The sequence below is a fragment of the Eutrema salsugineum genome, unplaced genomic scaffold (assembly GCF_000478725.1).
Source record: "Eutrema salsugineum unplaced genomic scaffold, Eutsalg1_0 scaffold_3, whole genome shotgun sequence".
In the NCBI taxonomy this organism is placed as follows: domain Eukaryota; kingdom Viridiplantae; phylum Streptophyta; class Magnoliopsida; order Brassicales; family Brassicaceae; genus Eutrema; species Eutrema salsugineum.
Window position 1 is genome coordinate 123,744 of NW_006256756.1, and position 26,589 is coordinate 150,332.

The following is a 26,589-nucleotide window of genomic DNA, read 5'->3' on the forward strand; positions in this document are numbered from 1 at the left end:
ACTACCCAAGCAAATAAAGTACCAGTCATGGTGAGGCTGACGGGAACAATCACATCTTTAAGATAGGGGTTGGAGTCTAGCAGTTGTTGCACATGAGGACTCAGCTCAGCAGAGGACTCTTTAGCCTTCCTTGCAGTTTCAGTGACAGCATCTACACTAGTATGCAAGACATCCTTGGCCTTGTCAACCCAGTCAATGCCATTCCCGTCACCAGTACCAGTACTGAAAGCTCGTGGATAAGATGAATGACCTCCCAAGAAAGATGAATGAACTCCTAAGAAAGGCTTGGCATTATGCAGGCGCAAACTCGATGAGAAGGAGGAGACAATGGAAAGGGAAGGTTTTGATTCAAGAGAAGATCTATCAAGAGGGTATCCGCAACCAATGGCCCTGAAAGAAGCGTAACGCTCCTTCTTCTGGAAAGGAGATGACTTTGCTGGTCCCAAACTAGCATACTCAGCTAGACGAGTTTGTTTACAAGACGAGTTTTTTATTGATCTGTTAAGTGACTTGAAAAGCGATAGCCTAACTCCGCCCATTGAACACTCGATCTGCAGATTAACCAACAACTTTTCCATCTAAGACAAAAAAATGTAAACTTCTCAAATAGCGTTGAATCTTCATAATCACAAGACGAATTAAACCTCTGAACAAAGTGAATACGACCAACGAAAAAGACTACTTTGTGGAAGGAATTTCTTGTGAATGACAGACGACGATGAAAAATAAAGTCAATGGGGTTTTCTATTTGAAGAATTATCTCTTACCTGGAGAGAATTGATTGATGAAGAAATTTGATTCTTACGAATTTTTGAATCACTCCAAAATCCTCGCCGGGAATAAAAGATTCCTTATTAGCTTGGCAAAGAGGGAATTAAAGAAGAAGAAGAAGTAGTAGAGACGGGAAAAGCGGTGACAAATTTCTTTCGGAAACCGTTCGATTGTTTTTCATCTGACGGCTATAATGTGATGGAGCTTTCAGTCGACTTTAAGTCATTTTCCAATTCCCGCTTTGGACTACGTGACGTTTTGTTATGCAATTGGTATATAACAACAAAATTGGACTACTTGTGCCATCCTCACTTCACCAAGTTATATTAGATATATTGTATATAAAAATAATCGAAAGTGTTGGTATATAATCACATTTTTCAACTACAAGTCTTCAACTAAGATTTTTTTTTTTTTTTTTGCTAATGAATAAGTTGGGAAATTTTTGGATATTATGGGTGATAAAAACTCACATTCAGAATCTGTGAATTTGTCAAGCTAGAAATTAAAGGACTAAATTATTTATGTGATTGTGATGATATAAAAAGATATCGATGAATTAAATTTGTATTAACTCATCAAAATATATAATAATAGCGTAAAATATGGGATTTAATAATGATAAACGAGTTCGTAGAACATACAAAGTATTTGGCTGAAAATCGGATCCTCATAAACTAAAAAAATCTTGATTGTCTTGTGTAGATTCCGTTGAACTTCAACTATTCCGCATATCCCAGGGTTATGTGCACTGCTCCACTTCGCAGATCTCAATATAGCTCCGATTTGTTAAAAATATTGTTGGCTCGTTAATTCAATTTGTTTGTGTTGACTTGTTTCGTCTTATCTTTGACTAATTGGAGCTTGTAAATCTGGTTGTCGAGTTGATAGTTTACGTGTTGTTCGAGTTTTGCATGAGTCGGCTTGGACTTTACCGAGGTTAGATGGTGAATTTTAATATGACGGAACTCATTTGAGAAATCCAGCTCTAATAGTTGTTATTTGGTCCATTCCAATAGTATATGGACCAAATTAGTCTGTTTGTTCTTAAGAACTAAATAAACACTATTCGACCAAAAAAAAAAAACTAAATAAACACTAATTATAATATATATATATATACATAATATGTACATAATGAATGTATTGCACTATGAATAGCTACAAACATTTATGGATTGCTTCTTCTTCTTTTTTATGAAAAGTTAAAAAAAAAAAACATTCATGGATTGTGCTAACAATACTTTAGTATTAATTAAATTCCATATAAAATCTTCAACTTAATTTTAGTGTAATTTTTAAATCCTCAATTTTTTGTATGTCCAGAAAAAAACCTGAAGTATTTTTTCTATCCATTAATTTTAAATCTTTAGTTGTTATCCATATAGTTAATTTACACCGTATAGGAAACGACACTAAATGAAATTGGGAACATTGTTCTAATCACGTTAACAAACTAGTTACTGTAACTTGTTGTGGTTAAATAATGGTTAACATAAAACTTATATAAACTAAATTCTGACAAAATTGAGGCAAAATTCTAAAATCAAATTGAAGCAAAATGATCACACCGATAACAATTGAGAATTTAAAATGAGTAAAAAAAATATTTGAGATTTTTTTATAGACACACAAAAAGTTAAGTATTTAAAAAACTCATTAAAATTAAGTTGAAGATTGTATATGAAATTTTTTCCTTCTTATAAACATTTAAAAATAAAAATAGATGTATTTAACTTAATTACCGTTTATGTGGTTTGTTTACCTTTTATGTGGTGTATAATCTTAAACAATTATGCGACAAATTTCCAAAATAAAATAAAAAATAAGAAAAAGGAGTACAGAATATTTATTTTTTCAAAATGGAATTAGAAAATTAACATTTCTCATGTGATTTTATTAATGTATATTGGAATTTCTACTCTATTTTTAATGTATATTTTAATATTTTTTATAGTAAAATTTTATTTGTTGATAAGTAAGTAAAGACCGGATCATTTCCGAATGAAAATTAATCTGAAACCGCGGAAACGAGTTACAAATGTGCTAAAAATGAAAAATAGATCTTATAGATAAGGCAGGTTATTATAATTTTATTGTGATGCTATTATGAGGGAAAATTACTATACAAAATTGCTAATATAAATTTGGGTATATGGTTTAATTCATTTTAAATGGTACGTTGACGTGCAATAATTAGGTGGAGATTCATTCAAATTAGACCATTACATTAAGGAAGCTAATTTGTCTGATGAGCTTTTGTTCCTAAAATAACAAAGACCAATGCTGATGCATCGAGACAAAATCGACCTTTTTCATAGGATAATAATAAATATTAAAAAATGAGAAAACAAAAATACTGTAACAGAAAAACCCAAATTCGTTTCATTTCTGAAATCTCCATTTCTTTTAGAAAGCCTTGAATCTACACTGCAGAAACGGTGCAGCTTCGGCAGTCTTCTTCTCCGCTGGTGTTATAAAAAATCAGCGAATCAGCGATGGCAGAAAGCAATCACAAGGACCAAAAGCCAATTTCTTACGATAAATCTAATAAACTTATATATTCATCGTCATCTTCTTCTTCTTCGCCTTGCTCCTTCACGGCGATCATCCTCCTCCTCATATTTCTCTCGTATTTCCTATACTCATTCAGTTTCATATCGTTTCTAAACCCGTATTCTCCTTCTAAAATCCCCAATACTCTCCTCGTACCCGTAATCCGACTCGGGTCGGGTCAGAAACCAACAGAGGAGAAAACAGAGCTTAAGCACATCGTATTCGGAATCGCCGCCTCCTCGAATCTGTGGAAGCGTCGGAGAGAATACGTGAAAACATGGTGGAGACCCAACGGAGAGATGAAAGGCGCCGTTTGGCTCGACAAGCCCGTAAACGACACCGTTTCTTCACATTCCTCCGCCTTATTGCCCGAGATCAAAATCTCCTCCGACACGTCGAGCTTCAAGTACCGTTACCGTAACGGACACAGATCAGCGATCAGGATCACGAGGATCGTGTCGGAGACGGTGAGGATGTTAAACGGAACTGAATCTGAGAGAAACGTGAGGTGGGTGGTGATGGGTGACGACGACACGGTGTTTTTCCCGGAGAATCTGGTGAGGGTCTTGAGAAAATACGATCACAAGCAGTTCTATTACATCGGAGCTCCGTCGGAGAGTCATCTCCAGAATCTGCATCAGTTCTCGTACGGGATGGCTTACGGTGGAGGCGGGTTCGCGATAAGCTATCCACTGGCCAAAGTGTTGGAGAAGATGCAAGATCGCTGCATTGAGAGGTACTCTGATCTCTACGGTTCCGATGATCGGATCCATGCTTGTATGGCCGAGCTTGGTGTTCCTCTCACCAGAGAAGTTGGATTTCACCAGGTTTGTTCTTTTTTTTTTTTAAATTTTTTGGAAAATTGTGAAATAAGTAAAACATAATTTCCGTGATTTGATTAATCTTCCACTGTTTCTTTGTTACCTGACCAAGATTTGTGATTTGCTTTGTCATAAGATAAGAGCTGAGGTTTCTAGCTAAATCATTCAATCAGGGTTTTACTCTTAATGTTTTTTTTCAATAACACAGTTTGATGTATATGGGAATCTGTTGGGACTATTATCAGTGCATCCGCAAGCTCCAATAGTGTCGATTCATCACCTAGACGTAGTAGAGCCCATATTCCCGAAAACAAGCCGTGTCAAGGCCATCAAGAGGCTGATGATCCCAGCGAAACTTGATTCAGCAAGCCTCGTCCAACAGTCGATATGTTACGACACAAGCAGGCAGTGGACAATGTCAATATCGTGGGGTTACACGGTCCATATCACGCGTACGTATATGCCAGCTAGGATGATGGAAGTGCCCACTCGCACTTTCAACGACTGGCACAAACGCCACGATTTCACCAATCTTGCTTTCAACACACGTCCCGTGACCTACACTGATTGCCAGCGCCCGCGTGTGTTTTTTATGTCTCATGTGCTCAATGACTCTTCTTCTGGCTCAACGGTTAGTGTGTATCTGAGGCACAACGAGTGGAATCCTAAATGCGATTGGGGTATCCCTGATCCTTCTGATATCAATCGGATCTTCGTCTACAAAAAACCCGACCCGGATAGGTGGAATAAGGTAATTAGTTCCATTTTTTTTTAACTTTTCTTAGTTATGCTCTCACTAATCTATACATCTAAGCAGGATTTGATTGCTAACAACTAATTATTGTCAATGGTTTTTAGGCTCCAAGGAGAGATTGTTGTAGATTACTGCCTACAACAAACAAGGGAGCTATGGTGATCAATGTGACAGCTTGTGCACATGACGAAATTGTTGCTTATTCTGAGAAATAGTTTTTTTCCCCCTTACTTCACAAGGAGAAGTTGTTTTCTTTTTTAAAAGAAATTCATAAGAACTTGTGTTGTTTAGTGTATTTAGGAAATTTAAAAAAAAAATATACAAAAAATTTCATAACTACTTTGTTATTTTCAAAACAATTTTGTGTTTTGTTTTTTCTCTAGATTAATATATGAGGACAGCATTCTCAAAATCATATGGAGGACAAACCAAAAACCAAATCCGTAATGCGTACCAGGTTTTCTAGCGTGTCAAGTCGTCGTAATACCACAATGGGAACGGAGTTTGCATGCGTTTATATTTTAAAGTTTGGATTAGTAATTAGAATTGGACGTTTAGACAAGTTTTTTTTTTCAGCCCATTAGCATTATTAATGAATGATTAAAATAAATAGAGAGACAAAAAAAAAATGGAGACGGGAACAGCTGTAATGACGCGTTGACTTGGTCTCCAACTCGGCAATATCCATTCGACCATCAAGGATTTACATTTTCGAGCTTCTCTGATCGCGAGAAATCGACTGATATCTTGCATTCTCTCCGCGACAATGGCGATTCTGTACACAAGGATCGGATTCCTTCTCTTTGTCTTCCTTGTGTCTTCTTCATTATCCGTCTCCTTGTCTCTCTCCTTCTCTCCTCCCGACGAGTACCTCGTCAACTGTGGCTCCGACGTTGACTCCACCGTCGATAACCGCCGTTTCGTCGCCGACACATCATCGAAAGTGAAGTTCTTCTCATCTGAAGGATCAGTGGCTCTCCAAGGAGAAGATCTAGCTCCGAACGTTCCCCAGATCTACCGGACGGCTAGGATTTTCGCGAGACAGGCGAAATACGAGTTCGATGTCGGCGAGAAAGGGACTCATATGGTACGTCTCCATTTCAATCGGCTCAATTCCTCTAAGATCGATCTCAACGACGCTGAGTTTCACGTTTCCGTCAACGGCCATGTCGTGCTTAGGAATTTTAGCGGCGGCTCCGATTCTGGATCTAGGGTTAGGGAATTCCTGATTTGGGTCGATGTCGGAGAGGTCGTTATCAGGTTGGTTCCTAGTAGAGATTCGAAATTAGCATTCGTTAACGCCATCGAAGTTATATCTGCGCCTAAGGATTTGATCGCAGACGTTGCAACCTCTGTATCTCATGATGGAACAACTGGGAAATTCAATGATTTAGCTAAACAAGCCATGGAAGTGGTCTATAGAATCAACGTTGGAGGTAGAAAAGTTACTCCTTTTAATGACACGTTGTGGAGGACTTGGGTTCCTGATGATGAATTCCTCAAAACCGGCGGTGATGCCTCTGAGAAAGCTTACTTCACCGGTAGGATTAAGTACAGGCCCGGAGGTGCGAGCCGGGAAGTTGGTCCTGATAACGTCTACAACACTGCCCGTGTGGCTAAAAGAAGCAACAGTTTGGTCGATATGAGTTGGATTTTCCCGGTGAGCACGGGTTACAAATATCTTATCCGGATGCATTTCTGTGACATAGCTAGCAAGTCACTTAATATGCTGTATTTTAACGTTTACATCAACGGGAACTTGGCGTATCAGGACTTGGATATCTCATACTCGACGGGTTACGTCCTTGCTTCCCCTTACTACATTGACTTCTTGGTTGATTTCATCAAGAACCCTTCAGGATCGTCGTCGATTACTGTAAGTGTTGGACCATCAAACAAGACTAGCGTTGATGAACACGTGGTTGATGCGATGTTGAACGGTGTTGAGATCATGAAGATGAATAACTCGATGGGCAGTCTTGATGGGTTTGTCTCAACGGATATGATTCTGAGTTCTTGCCCAAATAGAAGAAACCTGAGCATATTCATCGCAATGTTGGCGTTTATGTGTATATTTATGAGCTTTTACATTGTGGCTCAAAGGAAGAAAGTTAGGGATGACTTCGGCTGGACCAAGCTGTCCATGGACGTCCGTCAAGATTATCCCAAGTCCGGGAATCAATTTGCAGCAAGAAAGCCTTGATCATGCTTTTTGCTTGTTTGGTTGGGTATATTAACAGTTCTTTTTCCTCGAGTATTTTCTACTTCGATACGACGATGATTTTTTTTTTTTTTTTTTAAAATTAGTTTTGTAATGTTTGACAAGGGTGTTAAAAATGTATTGTGATATTGTTTATGTATATGTATCTGGTATATTTATTCGACGATCTATGGAGAGACTCGAGTTATGTAATTCACGAAATGGAACTTCTTTCTTTTATGTTCATGCTATTATTTAATGTCTCTCAGTTCACTAGCCAAATCGCCGATGATCAAATCGATAAGTTTGTATTCATCATTATAGTCTATAACCAAATTAATTGCTGTATGATCATGTTGATCGCTGAGATTAGGTGTTGGGAATCCGATGGATTAATGAAGTGAGAACTGGTGTTTGAGGAAGTAGGAGAGGAGGATTTCATTGAGAGAGAAGGGAAAAAATAATTGGATCTGTTGATTTAACAAGAGGGCTTTGCTACCATATGGAGGTTTAGAGAATATTCATGTGTGTTTCTCATTGATGACTAGGAACATGTACAGCTCTTTATATACAAGGGAGGATATAACAACATATTGATCAGTCTAATCAGCCTCTGATAGTTGAAACAACTGAACCGGTGACTAGGATTGGGTCGTCTAACCGATCTGATGAGGCGCCAGCTGAGGCCGACCTTGAAACTGCCAGAGCGACTAAGGGAAAATCTACTGCCATCAATGCAAACAAAAAGAAGAAAAAGAAGAATCATTGTCTTGCTTCTAACTGCGTACGGTAAAAGAACTATACTATTTATAGACGTTTATAACATAATTTTGAATATAATGATGAGAATATAAAACTTTGATATATATTCAAGATAATATTCAGAAGATGAACAACTTATAATAATATATTGACACCGGTAAAATATTTTCTTAGATCTGCCACTACGCTTTTTGTATTTACATTTCTCGTCTAATTCAATTCGCAGATATGGAGATTCCTATCACAATGTTTTGGGATGCCGAGAATATGAAATCAACAATTGCAGATGCGGAGCTGAACTGGGCTTCGAAGAACCACAATGACAGATATTCTCTGAAAGCAACTGTCGGCTACGTAATCAATAGCATTTCTGGTGATGATGGTGACTTCAATAGGAAGAAAGAGTTGACAAATAGGATTTTGATTAAGAGTGTCATGCAATATGCTCATGAAAATTCTGCAAAAGGTTGGTTTTGTTACTTGTCATCTCAGATAAGGACTTCTCATATTCCATTCAAGATTTAGTTAGAGATGATTATAAGGTGATGTCTGATGTTAAGAATTTATGAGAACCAGTGGCCCTAGCATCTACGGTGTTTGCTGTGAACAGATATGGTGAAAGAGTAAATCCAAACTGAGTAAATCCAAAATGAGTTCGTCAAATTTGCAAAAGCAGATGTAATTTTTTATTTGTTTTATTAAAAAATAATATTAACTTTTATAGACACATTTGATGTTCAGTATTGTAGACACTTTATAATTAGAATATTTTATTTTATTGATATGTTTTTTATATCATGCAGAATTTGTACAATCCAACAAATTTTCATCATTAAAAGTCTTTAGAATAGATAGAGAAAATTAATATTTAAGGTTAAAAAACCATTTTATTTTTCATTCTGATCATTATTTACTTAAGCATGGTTCTGGTTGGAGACGCGCGACGAAATAGTAGAAAGATTTTTTGCATGTAATTATAAGAAAACAATTCTTTTGGATTTAGAGTTTATATATCCAACAAATATGGTGTGTCATGCTTTAGTCATTATGTAGTACAATGAGCTGAAAAGATGGGCAATGGAATGAGAATTTGTTTTTGCAAGTAAAGGTTTAGTGACAGCGTTTTGAGGAGGAAACTAAGGATATTGTTAGTTTGGAATACTGAATTGTCTTCCGAGTTGTTTTGCACTTTACATTTTAAAATCAATAGTTTTTGAGACAATTTATTTCCAAGTTGTTTTGGGATGGTCTTGTGACTTGCTTGGATGTTTTGAGATTTTCAGAATTGTATCCCCATGTTCTTCATTTTGAGAGTTTCATTTGGTCATGTTCTTCAAAAGATACGATATCTATACTGAATCTCCTTTCAATGATTGGTGGTTGCTTTTTGTTTCAAGACAGCATTGGTTCTTTCCTTGGATGTCATTTTCGATTACAATGGAAGGTGTGACAGAAAAATGCTTGGATTTTCCTACGGAAATTGAAATTGGTAGACTTGTGCACTTATTTTGGCGAGGAACTTCAGGCTCTTCGCTGTCAACTGTGTTTATATATATAGCCAAAATTATCGCAGCTGTTCTTCCGGGTCTTGTTTTTTTTTCTTCTTCTTCTTCCTTCGAGCTCAGAGTTTGACAACTGTCCTGCCTCAGCATTCTCCCTCTGCTTCTTAATTTCTTTGTCCATTAACAACTCTTTTGCTATGAATTTCTTCACACTTGCGGCTTTATAATCGTACCCGTGACATTGCGCTTCTTCACCAGCCTTTTAACAGTTTCAAGGAACAACTAGATTAATACACATGAGACTCGTAAGACTTGATTAGAATTCTTGAGGAATAAATTATCCTTCCGAAACACTGCAATTGGAATTCTTGAGGAATAAATTAACATAAGAAGTAAATGATCCTCTACCAGTTTCTCAAATCCAAAATCAAACTCGTTTTACACGCTAATAATTGTTTACGTGTTCAACAAGTTTAAATGGTGTGATTAGGCAAAATATTATTGTAACCAAAGGAAAGTAAGAACACAAATTCACGCACAACCAGGTATAACCTCTGCACAGAGTTTCGTCTCTTCAATCCAATTTCATCTCTAGCTCAGCTGAAAAATGGCCTATAATTCTGGATTTTTCTGTATCTGTCTTCATCAAAGAGTGAATACTTAGATTCTGATTCACTTATATCCTGGGTGTTCGTTGATTAGCGAGCGTTATTTCGCTTACTACTCGCCTGTGTTAGTCAGATGAGATTTCGGTTCTGAGCTATGTTTTTAGTAAATCCATGGCTGATTCTATGAATAACAGTGGATCGTGAGCTTGTGATTTTAGTAGCAGTCTGATTTCTTTTTAAATTGATCGAATTGGAATGATAATGTAGCTTAGCTTTCAAGGTCATTCGATGTTTGGTGTCTCAAGTCTTGTTAATAGCAGTCCCTGAAATGATTTATGGACTTTTTTTTTTTCTCATAGGACTTTGGCTCGTATCGATCATTGGAAACTGGTTCAGCTTCTTGTCATTGGTCTACATCTGTAAGCAACAGATACAACTAGTTCTCATACTCTCGTTGTTTATCTATCTAGTGATTATGTCTTGACCAAATAATAATATATTGTTGAAATCCACAGGCTTTGTATTTTTAACACGGTGCCAATGCTTTACAAGAAGTATGAAGACACTGAATAGGTGTTTGCTTCAATATGCTTTTTCATTCTCTTTGATTATTGTTTTCTTTAGTTTGATTCACAACAAACATCAAATTGAGATCCATCATTAGCCAAAACAACTCATAAATCGAAATTAGATTTGATTAACCTAGTTCATTTTTTATTCATTGAAAATATAAACATTGTTGTTTCTTGATGAATGGAACGGGCTGAAGGTACGGTTTCCTTAATGGGCTTGATAAAAAATTTCATTTATCGAATGAATTTGGAAGTCCGATTTTTTTAGGGTATAAATACAAGACATAAAAATTGTAATTAACCATTCACACAATTAATAAAAAAACTCTAAACGGTGTTTGCCTCAATTTACGATTTCATTCTCTTTGATTATTGCTTTCTTTAGTTTGATTCACAACAAACATCAAATCGTTTCTCGTCATTCCTCTGCTCATGTGGTTCTGGTTACTTACTACTCAAGCCATCTAAACTTTTTTCCGGGTGGGATAGAGAACAAGTTACAGCCGAAAAAAAACAGAACACATTACAAGTACAATTTACAACAGATAAGGCAGGCTTTGTAGACCTGACTTCAATAATTTGAAGCCCATTTAATACCGACAGATCTAATATTACAAGTAGGCGACTGTTTTTTTTAGCATCCAATATACAAGCACTTTAATGGGCTTCAAATTTTTTATTCATCATTATAGATAACCAAATTAATTGCTGTAAAAAAAAATAACCAATTAATTGTAGTGAATTTTCTCTAGTAGTTTTCCCCCCAAATTTTCGTCTTATTAATGTTTAATATTTAATGATGACGAAAATACCGTAAAATCAAACATATTTTTACTACCGAAATGGATTTAAGAACTTGGAGACAACATAATATTAGGAATTTTGGATGAAGATTGATACTATAAGTTAATACCTTTGAATATTATATCGTCTCTAACACCACCAACAACAAAATCTTGTTTCGTAAATAGGAATAAATCTGATTAGATAAGCAAAACAAATAATAAATGTGTAGAGAGGGTCAAAAGCCGCGGTGATGTCATATATGTCCTGACGATTAGCCAAAGAAGAATGGTACGGCGCATCATATGTTACCGTACCGCATGATCCCCACCTCCGATCAGTCTAACAAGTTAATTATTTCGTCATTAATATATGGTGTAAACATGCCATTAGATTTCCCTTTTCTTTTTTTTGGTCACCATTACATGTCGCAAAATGAAATAGACTACATACGTGTAGGTTATTTGAAATTAATAATTAATTAATTATTGCTACAAAATACTATTAAAAAAAGAAAAAAAATTGTAATAATTAATTATCAAATCGCGTATGAACGATAAAGGTTGCATGGTCCTCGGCCTCTTCCCCAAAGTCAATCTTTTACTAACTTCTTTTAATCCCCTCTAGTTCAATTTTAATACGTATTTACGTCATATGGACACCAAAAAAAATAATGAATTAAAACACAACGATATCCTTGGAGAGGGTCAAAATGCCTGAACCATGCAACTACTTTTGTACCCATTCCGTACGAGTCACTCCACAACAACATAATTAATCTCTTATATATACACTTCTTTCTCTCCTCTCATTCTCCACTACAACAACATTTGATCAAGGTTTAGAGAAAGGGACCAAGAGAGAGATAGAGAAGGATATGGATAAGAGTGAAAGAGCCTCGGCAAGAACCCCATCGTCGGGAGATGAGTTCAAAGATGTGATTAAGGGATTGCTTAAGCTCTTCATGCTGGTAATATTCCTAGGTTACATCTTCATTTGGATCCTCATGCCAACCTTAATCTACCGAACCAAGTGGTTACCTGTCATGCGTACTGAGTTTGGCTTTTCTACTTATTTTGGTCTCGCAGGTTAGTTTATTTGAATTTTTTTTCCCTTCATTTCCTATATTCGCATTATAAATTATTACACCATTTGATTTTTTTTTTTCTGTTTGGAACGGCATGCAGGCTTGACCCTTTTCATGTTAATGTTCCCTGTGCTCCTCTTGGGATGTTTGGGATGTCTCTACCTTCACTTGAAGAAACAAAAGATTAATAATCATGTCCTTAGGTAATTTTTTACCCACTCACTTGAAGAAACAAAAGATTAATAACTAATTACCCAGTCAGTAATTTTTTTTAAAAAAAAAACATATTATGTATCTTAATTATAATCTTGACACAACGATATGATCGTAACAGGGAGAAGACAACTGGAGGAGGCGTGATGGCAGCCATGAGAAGGCCAATGTTGGTCAAAGGGCCATTGGGGATAGTCTCAGCAACTGAGTTAATATTCTTGGCAATGTTTGTGGCTCTTGTTCTCTGGAACTTCTTCATTTACTTGCGCAATGCTTTCCCCATGATTACACCTCAAATAGCCGCTAAACGTCATCAAAAAATGTAAGCACTCTTTCATAAAGTACTACTACTCACTTTCTATTCAGAACACAACATTAATTACATGTGTATGTATATATAGGTGGCAAGCAATGTTGGAGGGAATGGCAATAAGGATCGGGCTAGTCGGTAACCTATGTCTAGCTTTCCTGTTCATACCAGTGGTGCGTGGGTCATCATTGCTTCCGGTTTTAGGGCTGACGTCAGAGTCAAGCATCAAGTACCATATTTGGCTTGGTCACTTGCTCATGACCATATTCACCGCTCACGGCCTTTGTTTCATTATCTATTGGGCCTCAATGCACGAAATCTCTCAGATGGTGTTTTGGTCTAAGACCGAGATGTCGAATGTTGCCGGAGAGATAGCTTTGCTGTCTGGACTTGTGATGTGGGCCACCTCATATCCGTCCATTAGGAGGAGATTCTTTGAAGTTTTCTTCTATACTCACTACCTTTACATCGTCTTCATGTTCTTCTACGTGCTCCACGTAGGCATCGCCTTCTGCTTTATCATCTTCCCCGGGTTTTATATGTTTATGGTCGATCGTTTCTTGAGGTTTCTACAGTCACGTGACAATATCCGATTGTTATCTGCACGTGTTCTTCCTTCCAACACCGTCGAGCTCACTTTCTCCAAAGCCAAAGGTAATTAATTAATTAGCCCCTTCATCAAGATAAGATTACATATAAAAATTCAAGATTCTTGCCTCAATTAATGAGCTATATATAGATAGGACTATAGGAGTATATATGTTTGTTCTCTCTTAATTAGAACTGAGCGGATTTTGATTTATGTGGACCGGTTTGGTCTTGGCCCTGATAAGATTAGGCTTGGATCGATTTTGAGGGTTTTTGGCACAACATAATATATAATATCTCTAAATATAACTATGTGTGATGCTACAGGACTGATGTATAACCCGACGAGCACACTGTTTGTGAACATACCAAGCATCTCGAAGCTGCAATGGCATCCATTTACGATTACTTCAAGCAGTAACCTCGAAGCAGAGAAGCTAAGCATTGTGATCAAGAGCGAAGGGAAATGGACTACCAAGCTTTACCAGATGCTTTCTTCTTCGGGTCATACCGATCGTACTCTCTCTGTTTCTGTCGAAGGACCCTATGGCCCTGCTTCAACAGATTTCTTAAGGTAATACAATTACTTTCCTGTTCATATATGATCAGTTTTAAACTAGATTTCTTGTGGTTAAAGCAGAGTGGATTAGGGTTGGATTTTCTTGCATCGATCACAAGTAACCTTGATGAGGTCTTTTTCTTTTGCTTTCAGGCACGATTCTTTGGTTATGGTTAGCGGAGGGAGCGGAATTACTCCATTTATCTCCATTATCCGTGACTTAATCGCCATGACCCAAACAACGACATGTGAACTTCCCAAAATAACCTTGATTTCCGCGTTCAAGAACTCATCTGACATCGCCATGCTTGACCTTATCCTCCCTGCATCCGGTCTCGAACTACCAACTGCCCTAAACATCCAAATCGAAGCCTTTGTCACCAAAGAAAACGAACCAAGAAACGAAGAAACCAAAGACATCAAAACCCTCTGGTTCAAGCCAAGTCCCTCAGACCAACCAATCTCAGCAATCCTGGGACCAAACTGTTGGCTCTGGCTTGCCGCCATCCTCTCATCTTCTCTTATAATATTCTTGATAATCGTCGGAGTCATGACGAGATACTACATTTACCCGATCGATCTAAACAAGCAAAAGTATAATGCTGCTGCAAGAAACATCCTTTATCTCCTTGTCCTCTGCGTAAGCATCATGATGACGTCAAGTGCAACTGTGTTGTGGAATAAGAAGAAGTACAATGTTGAGAGCAGTAAACAAGTCCAAAACGTCGATGTACCGAGTCCAACATCATCTCCTAGCTCATGGGTTAACAAAGAAATCGAGAGCACTCCTCAAGAATCACTTGTTCAATGCACCAACCTCCATTTCGGTGAAAGACCAAACCTCAAGAGTAAGCATATACGTTATATAAATTTATTTCTACTCAAAATTTACAGAATTCTGACTAGTAATATATGTGTGAAAACAGAGATGCTACTTGAGATCAAAGGTTCAAGCGTGGGAGTTATGGTGTGTGGTCCGAAGAAGATGAGACAAGAAGTGGCGCAGATTTGTTCTTCTGGTTTGGCTGATAATCTTCACTTTGAATCTATCAGTTTCAGCTGGTGATTTGGCAATTACAATCTATACATAACTCTCTTGTGTGGTTGATTTTTTTTTATGAGTGATTTTTTTTGTTTGTCTGTGTGATTGTTTTGTTAACTTCTCTGTTTATCTAAGGAGTTTTTCTATGGTGGAAATGACCCCTAAATTTCCGTACCTCTCTGTTTTGGACCATTGTATTTCCTTATGTCACAATTTGGTCCAAATCAAGGCGTCGAGCATTGTATTACGTAATTTCTTAAATGAATGAACTTTAGTTTTGTTTTTTTGTCCCAAAAGTGACTTATTCTCTATCTGCGATGTGTTCTTGATACATAATAGAACTACAACAATTAATGGACCTTTTATATTACTATACTATCTGATTCAAAGAAAAAGTTAGTAAATACTCTTACGCCACAGATAATAGTCGTCAATCGATTCGAAACATTGCAGTAATTAAGGAAAAAAACGAATGAATGAGCTAAGAAAAAAAGTTGATCTAGCCATCTATATACGTAAAAGAAAACTAATTGTGATACTGATATATATCCCTTATTTAATTATTGAATATAAAATATAATACGTAATTTGCTTTTGCTTCTAAGGCATGTTTTTCAACTATGTGATCTTCTCTTTTCTACTTTAACGTTATTTTCGTCGTTACTGTCTGTCACCAACCAATCATATACCTTTAATCCAATGACATGTTCTTTAATTAAAGGATGTTTCCCGTCACAGCCAGTAGCTTTATCTCTTTAACGTACGCTACAATCCTCTCTTCTACAAATCCCGCCCTCGCGATCCACGTTAACACCGAATTGTGGAATATACAAATAATAATATACGTAACCATTTTATGTGCTCTCAAAATCTTTCCTTCTCCAAATTTGATCGAACCCTATTAAAAGATTTCTTATCCACCGTTCTTGAAAAAGGAATCATGGGCTTTTCTTACGGCGGGACCGGAGTTATCATCGCCGGAGTAATTCTGATTGATTTTGTGAGAGCGGTTTGTTCATTTCTTGATCCAACTCGTTTATTTGGTGTTTACTCGTCGGAAAACAAGATTCCCATAGACGATATGCTTCCGGCGACAAAAGTCGAAGAGATATCACGGGTGAATTCGCCGGAGAGTTGCCGGATATGTCAAGATGAGTTCGACGGCGATGACGAAGTCCGGTGTTTGAGGAATTGCGTACATGTTTTTCACAAGAGCTGTATCGACCGTTGGATCCATGACGATAAAATGACGTGTCCTTTGTGTAGGACCCCAATCATCCCTGATTTCTATTTTCTTCGCTTGTAAATTTTCCCTTTTTTTTTTTTTTTTTTGATAATATTTCATTAATCAGACATCTTAATTGCTGTGGTTAACAAAGAGATAACAACCATTAATTTTACATCTTATTTTTGTCCATTTTCTTATAGCCATCTTTACATCTTATTATTATCTATGATCAGTGAATAGACTATCACCATCTAAAAAAAAAAGCATGGTTATAACTTGTACTCGAACAAGAACTTTAATATAGAAGTTTCAAATCGAAAACAAATGTGTGGTTGCTTTCTTCACATCTCCTCTCGGAGGTAGAGCTTCCAAGGTGAAGGGTTCTGAAGGGAGGAGTTGTGTTTTTGTTCGATCTTGTTGTTGGCATGTTAGTTACTGATTTGTTGAATTTGGTTGGTCCTCTCTGTTTTTGGATTTTTCGACGTCCCTTTTTTGGGCTTTGTTCCTATTGTCTGAGGATGAAGCTTTTGGCTGGGTTTCTTATAGTTGGTGTTTGTATGTCCCGTTGTGCCGAGAGCATTTTATAGATATCATATAATTAACCCTCACGCATAGCTGATTCTTAAAACTTTGAAGGCCGGCAAAAAAAAAAATAACCAAAAACCATTAATTAGTAAATTTTTACAAAAGAATTAAATGGGAACTAGAGAAAGAGGGCCTAAGTAGAACTCCAAATCTCCTCCACATTAAAAAGCCTCTACCATTAGATTACAAGAAGTACATTTTAATGAAAAATGTGGCTGCTAAAAATAAAATTTAGCTCCAGGTATAATGAAGTCCAAACTTCCCTCGCTTGAGCTTAAATTAGTAGAACCGGCGTTGACTTCATGCGAAATGGATCATAGATCCCCTTGAGAATTTTTAACAGTACTGTTGGGGATGTTATAATTTGAATACATTTATGTCATTGACAAACACAAAAAGGATATGACTTAGGTCTTGAATGTTTTAAACGCAGCGGTTACGGTTGCAACTGCAGGAGTTTGCGATAGCGGACGATTGCAGTTTTAAGCGTTATTCAGCGGTTTGCACGACTGGTTAAACTTTTTAAGGCGGGTCCGTTTGCGAAACATTTTTAACTGACAGACAACGGTTGTTTTAGCGGTTAAACATAAAATTACCAAAATAAACATCATATATAATTATAAAAAAAAAACAGAAAACTATACTATTATGATTAATATCAAAATCACTAGTTTAAAATAATTAATAAAAATTATAAATAATTATTTTAAAAACTAATTTGTTTTATTTTAATTATTGGGAACATAACTCAAAATTGTGTCTAGTAATGTAATAAACTAGAAAAAATTTGCTCCAATACGTGGATCTTCTGGATTTGTCTTATACATGATGTAAAATTTTTTCAATTGATTTAATCGATTTTTTGCACGACCCAAACTCAAATCAACTCCAAATTGCTCATTAGTATTCTTTAAAATACGTTCCTTCTGGAGTACACTCAAAAATCTAGGATATTTATTTTAAGTTTGTTTTTCAACAATGATCCATTGAAGTAATGCAAATGTCATCTCATTTGATCATGTAACTTTCTGAAGAACAAAAAAAAAGAATTATAACAAACTAATTTTGTAATAAATAAAATACATATTTATAATTTCTTACTTTAAAAGTGGAAATAGAACAATTAATATAAATGAATTAAACCAAAGTATTATGGTATTTATGTTTGTATCTTAATTTTATTCAACTGATATGAAAGTCATCATTAGAGACTAGAACTTTATAGAAAAATTGAGAAATTAGGGTTTTTATATATAGGAGAAGATTGATTTTATAATTGTTTTTAACGTGATCTTCTAATTTTTTTTAGCGTTATTTTATTTTATTTTTTATTTTTTTTTATCCAATCGCTACCGTCCGCAACCGCAAACGCTGGCGGGAAGCAGCTTTTGAATTTCAGCGGTATAAAACGATACAGAGCGGTTTACAGCAATTTCTATGATTGTGATAAAACGCCATTAACCGCTATCAACCGCAAACGCAGCGTTTGCGGGTGATAGCGGATAAACCAATCAACACCTTAAAATTTACTTACACAGTTTCATAGTATAATAAGAGATGTATATACACATTTATTTTGTTGACCAAAAGAGGAGGGTTTATTCAAACTCAGTGTAATACTGTATAATCAACAAACGATCAAGAGTTTTCAGTTTTAGATGTTGTTGACCAGAAAGAGTTATATGTTACGGTGGTTCTTGCCACAGGCGATTCTGTGCTCATTCTAACTTAAATTTGGTAAATTTTAGCGGCAGCTTTTTTTTTTTTTTTTAATTGTTGCTACTCTATCAGAGGGTACTTTAGGGAGTTAAAGTGTAACCTAAGGGTAATTCCGTCTAAGGACAATAATCAAATGAAAATATATATGTAAGGCCGAGAAAAGCAAAAAAAAGAAAAAAAAAAAAAACACCCCTCCTAATCGAGTTCTGTGAGATCTGCTCCGAAAAATAAAAAGAAAGACAACAAAAAAAACTGCTCGGGAAGAAGAGGTGAATGGAGAAGATAGATGCTTACGTGGTGACATATTTATAAATTTCAGTCTTCAAAGTTGGTTGGTTTCTTTGTGTGTTTTGGGGCCACATTAAGAGTTGTTTTTTTGGGGGTAAAAATGAGGATTAGGAAGAACACGAAGCTCTCATCGATGCTTCTAGCGACAGCAGGTTACGGCGGAGAGAGACCGGAGACATATGTGTGTCACCTCAACCAGTCTCCGTGGGATGTGATTCCTCTCACTTCCTCCGACGACGGCGATGATGCCGCCGAGTTATTCAACCTAATTGACTCGTCGTGGTTTCTCCCTTCTCCGTCATCTTCTTCTCCGCCTCTCATTCACCAGGTAAATTCAATTATTATCCATACGTAATTTCATTTCGCCATCTTTCTTTTGGATTTCGCTTCCATGTATGCCCAGCATTTGTTATTAGGGTTCTTTTGTTTTGCTTTTGTTTTTCGCGGTTCGGGGAAACTTGAAAGAACCCTAAAAATTCTGGGTTTTTGGATCCTGGGTGTCTAAGTTCATCGATTAGGTTTAATGGGTGGTTGTTATTTTCCTTGGTTGAGTTACATTTCGTCCTCTGGCTCCGATTATTCTTTCTTTTTTAAAAAACAACAAAGTCGTATATCTCCATTGTTCGTTTAACTCTCTCAGTTCGACGGAGAAGATAGCTCGAATGGGAATGTGAGCTTGGGCGATTCTAATGGCGCTTCTGAAAGGTAATAATCCCATTTTCTTCTCACTTCGAATCTGCTCGATTATTGTCTCCTTCTTTCGTTTTTGCTTCGTTGTTTTTTTAGGGTTTTTAGTTGTAGTTTCGTTAATCGGGTAATTTAATTTCGCCCGAATTCCAAATGCCGGGCGACCCGGTTTACAAATTTCTTTATTTTTTTACTTTTTATCGTCCAGATTAAATAGCTCCTTCGAATATAATCGCAGCCTCGTTTCCGTCGAGAGACTCAATCTCGTTGCGGCGGAGGATTACGACGAGAGATCGCCTGACGTTGAAGATCCAATGGATCGGAGCGATAACAGTGACCACAAATCCAAAGCCGTCGAGCCTAATTCACGGGTCAAAACTTCCGGCGACGACGAACAAGTGACGACTGTATCAATGCCGGCGCCGCCTAAACGCGGAAGGCCACGTGGTACGGCCAAGAAAGCTCCAGCCGCCTCCAATGCCGCATCGACGAATCCGTATGAGTTTTACTATTACTCTGGTTTCGGCCCGCGGTGGGGGAGAAAAAGAAGCGGCTCCGGCGACGAGAAGAATGTTATTATTGATTGTAAAAAGAGCTGCGAGGATAATATGAGCAAAAAGAGTAGCAGTAGTGGTGAAGACTGCGATAAAACGGCGGCGTTTGGAGATGGGAGCAGCAGTTTTGATGGGTTTGAGTATATGAGAGAGGCTGATTATGATGGAGACAGTGATCATGGGAAGAAGAAGGAGAAGACGATGATGATGGTGAAGAAGACGAAGAGAACTAGGAAGCCCGTTAAGGAAAGGTCTTTGAAATCCCTCATGTGAAATATTTATTCTATGTATTTGTTGAGGGCTTTTCTGTCTTTTTGTCTTGCTCTCCATTTTTTATTGTCTGTTTTTGTCTGTGACCGGGACTGGTTTGTTTGTTTGGTTTTTTAACATTTGTAGCAACATTTTCAATCTCTCTGTTGTATTTGGTTATTTTTTTTTCTGAGAAACTAATTTATTTTCTTTGAAATAAATGTATTTTTATTTTTATCGAAAAGAACTAACTATAATTTATTTTGTTTGTATATCTTTTAAAAAAATTTTAAATTTTCTTCAGCAAACCTAGTCGTAGTTGATTTTGAATTACTGATAATCTAATTTAAATTTCTCTTTAAATATTGCGAATCCTAAATTATTTAAATAAACATTTCTTTGATAATCTAATTTAAATTTCTCTTTAGATGTTGCGAATCCTAAATTATTTAAATAAATATTTCTTACACATTATAACTATACTAATTGATGTGGAATGAACCTTTTTAAAACAAAAATAAGTAAAAATAATCTTGTTTTATATCTATATATACTTTTTTTTTTGGTTATTCATAGTCTCCTCTCTGCAATAATTTCATCTTTTCATGTTCAGATTATTTTACTTTATCCTGGATTCATTTTTATCTTGGTTTGTTACCATTTTTAGTAACAACATTTCCAATCTCTCTTGTGTTTGTTCAGTTTGTTAACATTTGTAGTAACAACATTTTGAGTAACAACAATTGTATTAATAACAATCTCTCAGTTTGTTAGCAGTAGTTAATTTTTAATTACCGATAAACCTAAGTGAAACTTTTATTTAGGTGTTGTGAACTAAATTTGACCAAAAAAGTTGTTGTGAACCAAATTATCTAGGTAAACATTTTTTAAACATTTGAACTGTACTATTGATATAAAATCAATGGGGAACAAACATTTTTGAAACAATAAATAAATAAAATTAATATTGGTTTTTACTTTTTGTTATTCACCATTTCGTGTATGTAGTCATCTCATCAATTTTATCTTGATTCTTTGTATTTGCATCACCATTGTTTTTATTAGATTTTTGATCTGCTCAAAGTTTAATCCCTAAGCTACTCGGCAAGAGCACATATACGCAGTTTTAGTATTTCAAGGGTCGAACCACAAAGACGAGAAATTCACTCAATTAACCTATTAGAATTCGAATTATGCTAAGCGGATTAATGCAAATTAAAATAACAAAGCAGTAGAAAAGCAGCAGAAACATTTGTTAAATTCGAATGGATGGAAATTAAGCTTAGAGCGTTTATCAGGAAATCAAAGCATGCAGATTAATCGATTAGTCAGAGTTCAGGTTTAAGCACGGTTATTGAACTCAAATCACGAAATTGTAATTAACCAACTTCCGTTGTGAGAATTATCTAAGTCAAAATCCTAGAATTCCAAATTCTTTTGCAAACCCTAAAGATTTAAACCAGTTTTAATGCTCAAGTTCGATATGTTTACAAAGTATTTAAACCAAATTCCTTTGCGAATAGTTTGCTCACCCTAGGTTCTTTCTAGTTATTCAATTACATTTCCGTGTCAATTAAGCAATCTAAGATCTAAGTTCTAGATGATCAATCTAGAATTAGCTTTAAGAACAACCTATGATGAATAATTAACAGGATTATGAATCCTAACTGAATTAATTAATCAGACATCTAGAGATAAAATCGTGTTTTCCTTATTTCATCGACAAGCATCACTTTCCATGGTGTCGAGCGACACCAATGCACATGATTTATCCTTCGCGAATTTGATCCTGATTTAGCTCCAAAGTGCTCCAAAATCACCAATTAAGTTCCAAACGTACCTATTACGTGAAAAGACTTCAAAAGACTCGAAAAAAACTAAAAAGACTATAAATAAGACCTATATCATGGTCAAAAACAATAAAACCATAATATATATGAATATCAAATATTGATCTATTGACTGCGATTTCATATTTATTTTCATTTAGCGATTGGTTTATTGGTTTGGCAATGCTGTTTGTTGGACCTAAACAAAGAATTTGGTTAAAACGTGGTGGAAAAATCAAGAAACATAAAACCACTGCCGGAAAAATAGAACCATCTCTGAATCAAGCCATAAGGAATCAAAACACATTACCCAAAATAAATACTTTATTGTGGAAAACACTATCAAACTGTCTTGCAATCATAAATAATTTGGCCAGAAGGAAACTAACTAAGGACAGAACTTGTTCTAAATAAGAAGCAAGAGAGGAAACAGTATATCATGTTCTCTTCTTCCAGTGTCATTTTGCTCGTCTTTTCTTTTCTTGAGACTTTGCCTTCCTAGCTTTTTTGTTTCATTTATTACTTACCTTCTGATTCTATTTAGGTCAATTTGGCAAATTCCCTACTGTACTAAGCTTGGAGAGGTGATGAGATAACATCTAGGTCTGATGCAAAACTTTCCTTGGTTGTTGTGGAGACTCTGGAAAGCTAGGAACGGTTTCCGTTATTTCTCAGATTCAAAGATGTACCAATCAGATTGTGGAGAAGGCTGTGTGGGATGAGAAATAATGGTTTGAGAGTAATCAAGAGTCACGACCACAAGGACCAAGACTCCCTCAACCTCCTCCAAAGTGGTCTCCTCCACCTCCAGTATACCTTTACTTTTGACATCTATCTTTACACATATTAGAATTATGGTTTCTAACAATTCAATAAACTCTGTTTTTGTAGCTCTGACAGTTAAACTCTGTTTCTTGGTTGGCACTTTTGATTTTAATGAAATATCCAGACGTAAGAAAAAAGAACAAAATGCAATAAACAGTCTTGAAACAAAATACTATAAAAATTTGTCGGTCCTCAACGATACTGTTATGTTTGCCTTTTCTATGTTCAACTTAACATGCTGTTGTTGTAATGGCTATAGGCACGAATATGTTATATTTTAGCGAATCGTTTATATAAGAGTAACGTGAGGGGTAATAATAACTAAATTTTGTAGATATCAGATACACTAATATTATTAGGTTGCAAGAAAGAAAACAATTACAAATCAACATTTCTCGCACAAGAATCATCGTATGTGACAAATGAATACTCAAAACAAATAATATATTGATAATATAATGTAAGGCGTAGAGAGCGTCAAAGACTTGTGTTGAGCAGCTCTCTGTAATCTTTACGGATTCCCCAGAGAATCTCACTGCATTTTTTCATGCTTGGTCTAGAACCTCTATGAGGAGCTAGACATTGTAAGGCCAACTCCAATACCTTCTCCAGTGCTAAGTTGTTGGCTGGACTTCGTTCTAGCTTGGGGTCCAATATCGATATGGTATCTCCATTCGTGAACTTCTTGATCGCCTGATCATATTCACAACCGTCAAACACGAGTACGTAGTGAATCAATACAGATTAATAAATATATATATATATATATATATATATATATATATTCAACATACCCATCTTATGGTGATGCGTTCTTTTTGTTCTCTGTTAAGCTCAATGGGACGTCGACCAGTGAGAAGCTCGACGAGAAGTACACCGAAGGAGTAGACGTCGCTTTTCTCAGTGAGTTGATACGTTGTTAGGTATTCTGGATCCAAGTAACCGGCAGTGCCTTTCACTTGTGTTGAGACATGCGTGGCTCCTGATTCACTATCTGGAGCTAATCTGGCAAAACCAAAATCTGCAACTTTGGCTCTGAAATTCTCAGTGAGGAGAATGTTTGAGGATTTTATGTCTCTGTGGATGATAGGTGGCTCTATATATAACACATACATATATACGAGTATAGTTAAGAAATCCTTGTCATGGAAGAAATGAAACTTTGTCTATTTCACTATTTCAGTACAAATGGACTTACGTGTATACATGTGAAGATAGGTAATGGCATGAGCTACATCGGTGGCGATATCTAGCCGAGTTGCCATGTCGAGAATCTTCCCTTCCTTACCTAGAACATTGATTGATTCTTAATTTGGTCGAAATGTATGTATTTTTTTTTATAAAAAAGAAAAAAAAGAAGAAGAAGAGGAAGAGTAGAATCTACTGACAATCCAAGTGATCTCTGAGATTTCCATTGGCTACATACTCCACGATGAGAATCTTCTCGTCATTGTGCACCAAAAATCCATAATATTTGACCAAACTAAGATGTGTTACTTGAGCCAATGTCTGAATCTCACTCATAAATTCTGAGCCTTGACAATCGTCGTGCAAGCTCTGCATAAACTCGATCAAAAATTAGGGTAAAAAATCAAATGGTGAGAGATGGAGAGAGAGAGAGAGTAGTTGAGAAATTTATCAGACCTTTTTGGCACGCTTGATAGCTACGGTAGTGCCATCTCTAAGCTTGGCCTTGTAAACAGTGCCAAAACCTCCTTGTCCGATCCTGAAAGACGGGGAGAAGTTCTTGGTGGCGTTGTAGATTTCATCGAAGCTGAATCTTTGATTCGGATTCTTATCTGTTTCGTTTGCATTTCCATAGTGACTCTGCACACTTCCTGTTGAGCTCCTTCTACTACGGATATTATGCTCTGTTCATTGAAAACATTTTTTTACATTCGTTTTTATCAAAAACATTTTCCAAATCGAAAAAAAAATCAAAGCAGGATGTGGAGAATATACCGGAATCTTCGAAATCCTTGGAGGAAAGGGAATCGGGAGGAGTGAAGCAGTTGATGAAGATCCCGGAGATCCAGCGAGCGACGGAGCTAGGTTTGTCGGTGGCGGGAGGGGAAGAACGATCGGTGAGAGTATTAGTACTGTAAGAAGATGCGGTTGCTGGAGAGGATCCGCCGCCGTAGCTATGTCTCCGACGAGCTGGCATCGGAAAACCGATTGACAAACGAAGAGCTCAAGAATTCTCTGACGGACAAAGGAAGAGTCACAGAGACTGACTTTAGAATTCCAATTTTTTCTTCTCGTTGATTTTTTTTTTTCATACCACTGTTGGCCTATTTATTTGCCAGCTGTAGTTAACGTTCTATAATTATTACCTATTTAGTTTAAACCCGACAAGCTAGGTAATTATTAAGTATATAATCCCCTGGATTTCGTTTTTAGCCTGTTCATTATTACAACTTCCGATTTTTGTTCAAAATACTATGTGTGTGAGTTGTATAATTTGTACAATTATTTTTTTGTTATCGGTTTCAATTTTGAAACAATCAAATAACTAAAAACAATTTAAAATATCATCATAAACTTTTATTATAAGATGTAAAATTTTAAATTCGGTAAGACGCTCTAAAGGTTGGAACACCAAAATACCATGCCTGTATAACTGGTACATCAGATATACGATTATTCGTGAAGACATGATTTTTTGTATTTTTAGACGTCAACGAAATCTATTCTTTTGATTTTCAATCTATTAAATACTCCCTCTGTTTCATTATAGTTGATTTTCTAAATATTTACACACATATTAAGAAAGCTATAAATACTCAATTATTTACTGTTTATTTTTGTTAATTAAGTTATTTTACAACTGATTTCATTATTTTTATTATTACTTTTTCTTTTCTAACTGTGCATTAATGGAATAAAGCAACATACATTAATATTATTCATTCAATTTAAAGAAGAGACAAATATTAATTAGATGTAGAAAATCAAATATTATAAAACAAGAAAAAAAACCTAGTATATCAATTATAATAAAACAGAGGGAGTATCTGTTAGCGATTCTTCAGCCGCCACCCATATTAAATGGCAGACAGACCTGCAATGATCGAAACATTGATCAATCGCATTTAATTTGTATATATATTTTTTTTTCATTTCTGGTGTTTAGAACATACCACAAAAAGATATAAAACTTTAACAAACCCAAAAAAGGTATAGAAACACTTTTAGTAATCTAGTTAGCTACTACTAGATTACACTGTACAAAATAAGTTATTTAAACGTCATTGATAGAGAAAATAATGAAAATGGTAAATGAAATTACTTTGAGTTTAAGTCAATCAATATAGGTTAGGATGGAAGATTCATAGCAGTTGAAGGGTTGATTGATATTTGACCATACCATCAATAGCCTCTGACAACGATAGAAGGTTTGACAATCTCAATAACGGGCCACTGTCTAAGTGATTATAGCCCATGTTTCGAAATAAATACCCAATGACTAGCCTGCATCTCTAACGACGTCGTACGAG

The 26,589-nt window shown here is 35.9% G+C and overlaps 7 protein-coding genes across 8 annotated transcripts in view; 5 read left to right on the forward strand and 2 right to left on the reverse strand.

Annotated features, from left to right (window-relative positions):
• LOC18014964 (mechanosensitive ion channel protein 1, mitochondrial) overlaps nt 1-862 on the reverse strand; it is a 2,758-nt gene extending 1,896 nt beyond the window's left edge. The window contains exons 1-2 of the mRNA XM_006396162.2: nt 768-862; nt 1-578 (exon numbers count right to left, since the gene is read on the reverse strand). Of these exons, the coding sequence (XP_006396225.2) occupies nt 1-578 (578 nt within the window). The 5' untranslated portion in view covers nt 768-862. The remainder of the gene's footprint in view (nt 579-767) is intronic.
• A 2,407-nt stretch (nt 863-3,269) lies between these two features.
• LOC18015143 lies at nt 3,270-5,117 on the forward strand. Its single transcript, XM_024154129.1, has 3 exons — nt 3,270-4,154; nt 4,357-4,899; nt 5,007-5,117. Exons 1-3 carry the CDS (start codon nt 3,270-3,272, stop codon nt 5,115-5,117), a joined length of 1,539 nt encoding a protein of 512 aa, XP_024009897.1.
• A 426-nt stretch (nt 5,118-5,543) lies between these two features.
• LOC112085122 (probable receptor-like protein kinase At5g24010) lies at nt 5,544-7,348 on the forward strand. The gene has a single exon (XM_024154138.1). The coding sequence runs from the start codon at nt 5,669-5,671 to the stop codon at nt 7,103-7,105; it is 1,437 nt and encodes a 478-aa protein (XP_024009906.1). The 5' UTR covers nt 5,544-5,668; the 3' UTR covers nt 7,106-7,348.
• Nucleotides 7,349-12,206: 4,858 nt separating this feature from the next.
• On the forward strand, nt 12,207-15,152 carry LOC18015043 (ferric reduction oxidase 2). Its single transcript, XM_006396167.2, has 7 exons — nt 12,207-12,417; nt 12,517-12,619; nt 12,751-12,951; nt 13,031-13,593; nt 13,855-14,101; nt 14,240-14,934; nt 15,013-15,152. Exons 1-7 carry the CDS (start codon nt 12,207-12,209, stop codon nt 15,150-15,152), a joined length of 2,160 nt encoding a protein of 719 aa, XP_006396230.1.
• An 804-nt stretch (nt 15,153-15,956) lies between these two features.
• On the forward strand, nt 15,957-16,434 carry LOC18015044 (E3 ubiquitin-protein ligase RHA1B). Its single transcript, XM_006396168.2, has one exon. The coding sequence runs from the start codon at nt 15,985-15,987 to the stop codon at nt 16,432-16,434; it is 450 nt and encodes a 149-aa protein (XP_006396231.2). The 5' UTR covers nt 15,957-15,984.
• A 2,431-nt stretch (nt 16,435-18,865) lies between these two features.
• LOC18015242 lies at nt 18,866-20,626 on the forward strand. Of its 2 annotated transcripts, none has more exons than XM_006396169.2 (3): nt 18,866-19,276; nt 19,589-19,653; nt 19,844-20,626. In XM_006396169.2, exons 1-3 carry the CDS (start codon nt 19,049-19,051, stop codon nt 20,460-20,462), a joined length of 912 nt encoding a protein of 303 aa, XP_006396232.1. In that variant the 5' UTR covers nt 18,866-19,048; the 3' UTR covers nt 20,463-20,626. The 2 variants fall into 2 exon arrangements, with proteins under 2 accessions (XP_006396232.1, XP_024010101.1); XM_024154333.1 differs by having other exon boundaries at nt 19,874-20,626.
• A 2,792-nt stretch (nt 20,627-23,418) lies between these two features.
• On the reverse strand, nt 23,419-25,347 carry LOC18015243 (calmodulin-binding receptor-like cytoplasmic kinase 2). The gene is made up of 6 exons (XM_006396170.2): nt 25,055-25,347; nt 24,737-24,963; nt 24,481-24,649; nt 24,291-24,380; nt 23,887-24,188; nt 23,419-23,785 (listed from the first exon to the last, which is right to left on the reverse strand). Exons 1-6 carry the CDS (start codon nt 25,254-25,256, stop codon nt 23,570-23,572), a joined length of 1,206 nt encoding a protein of 401 aa, XP_006396233.1. The 5' UTR covers nt 25,257-25,347; the 3' UTR covers nt 23,419-23,569.
• Between the last annotated feature and the right edge of the window lie 1,242 nt (nt 25,348-26,589).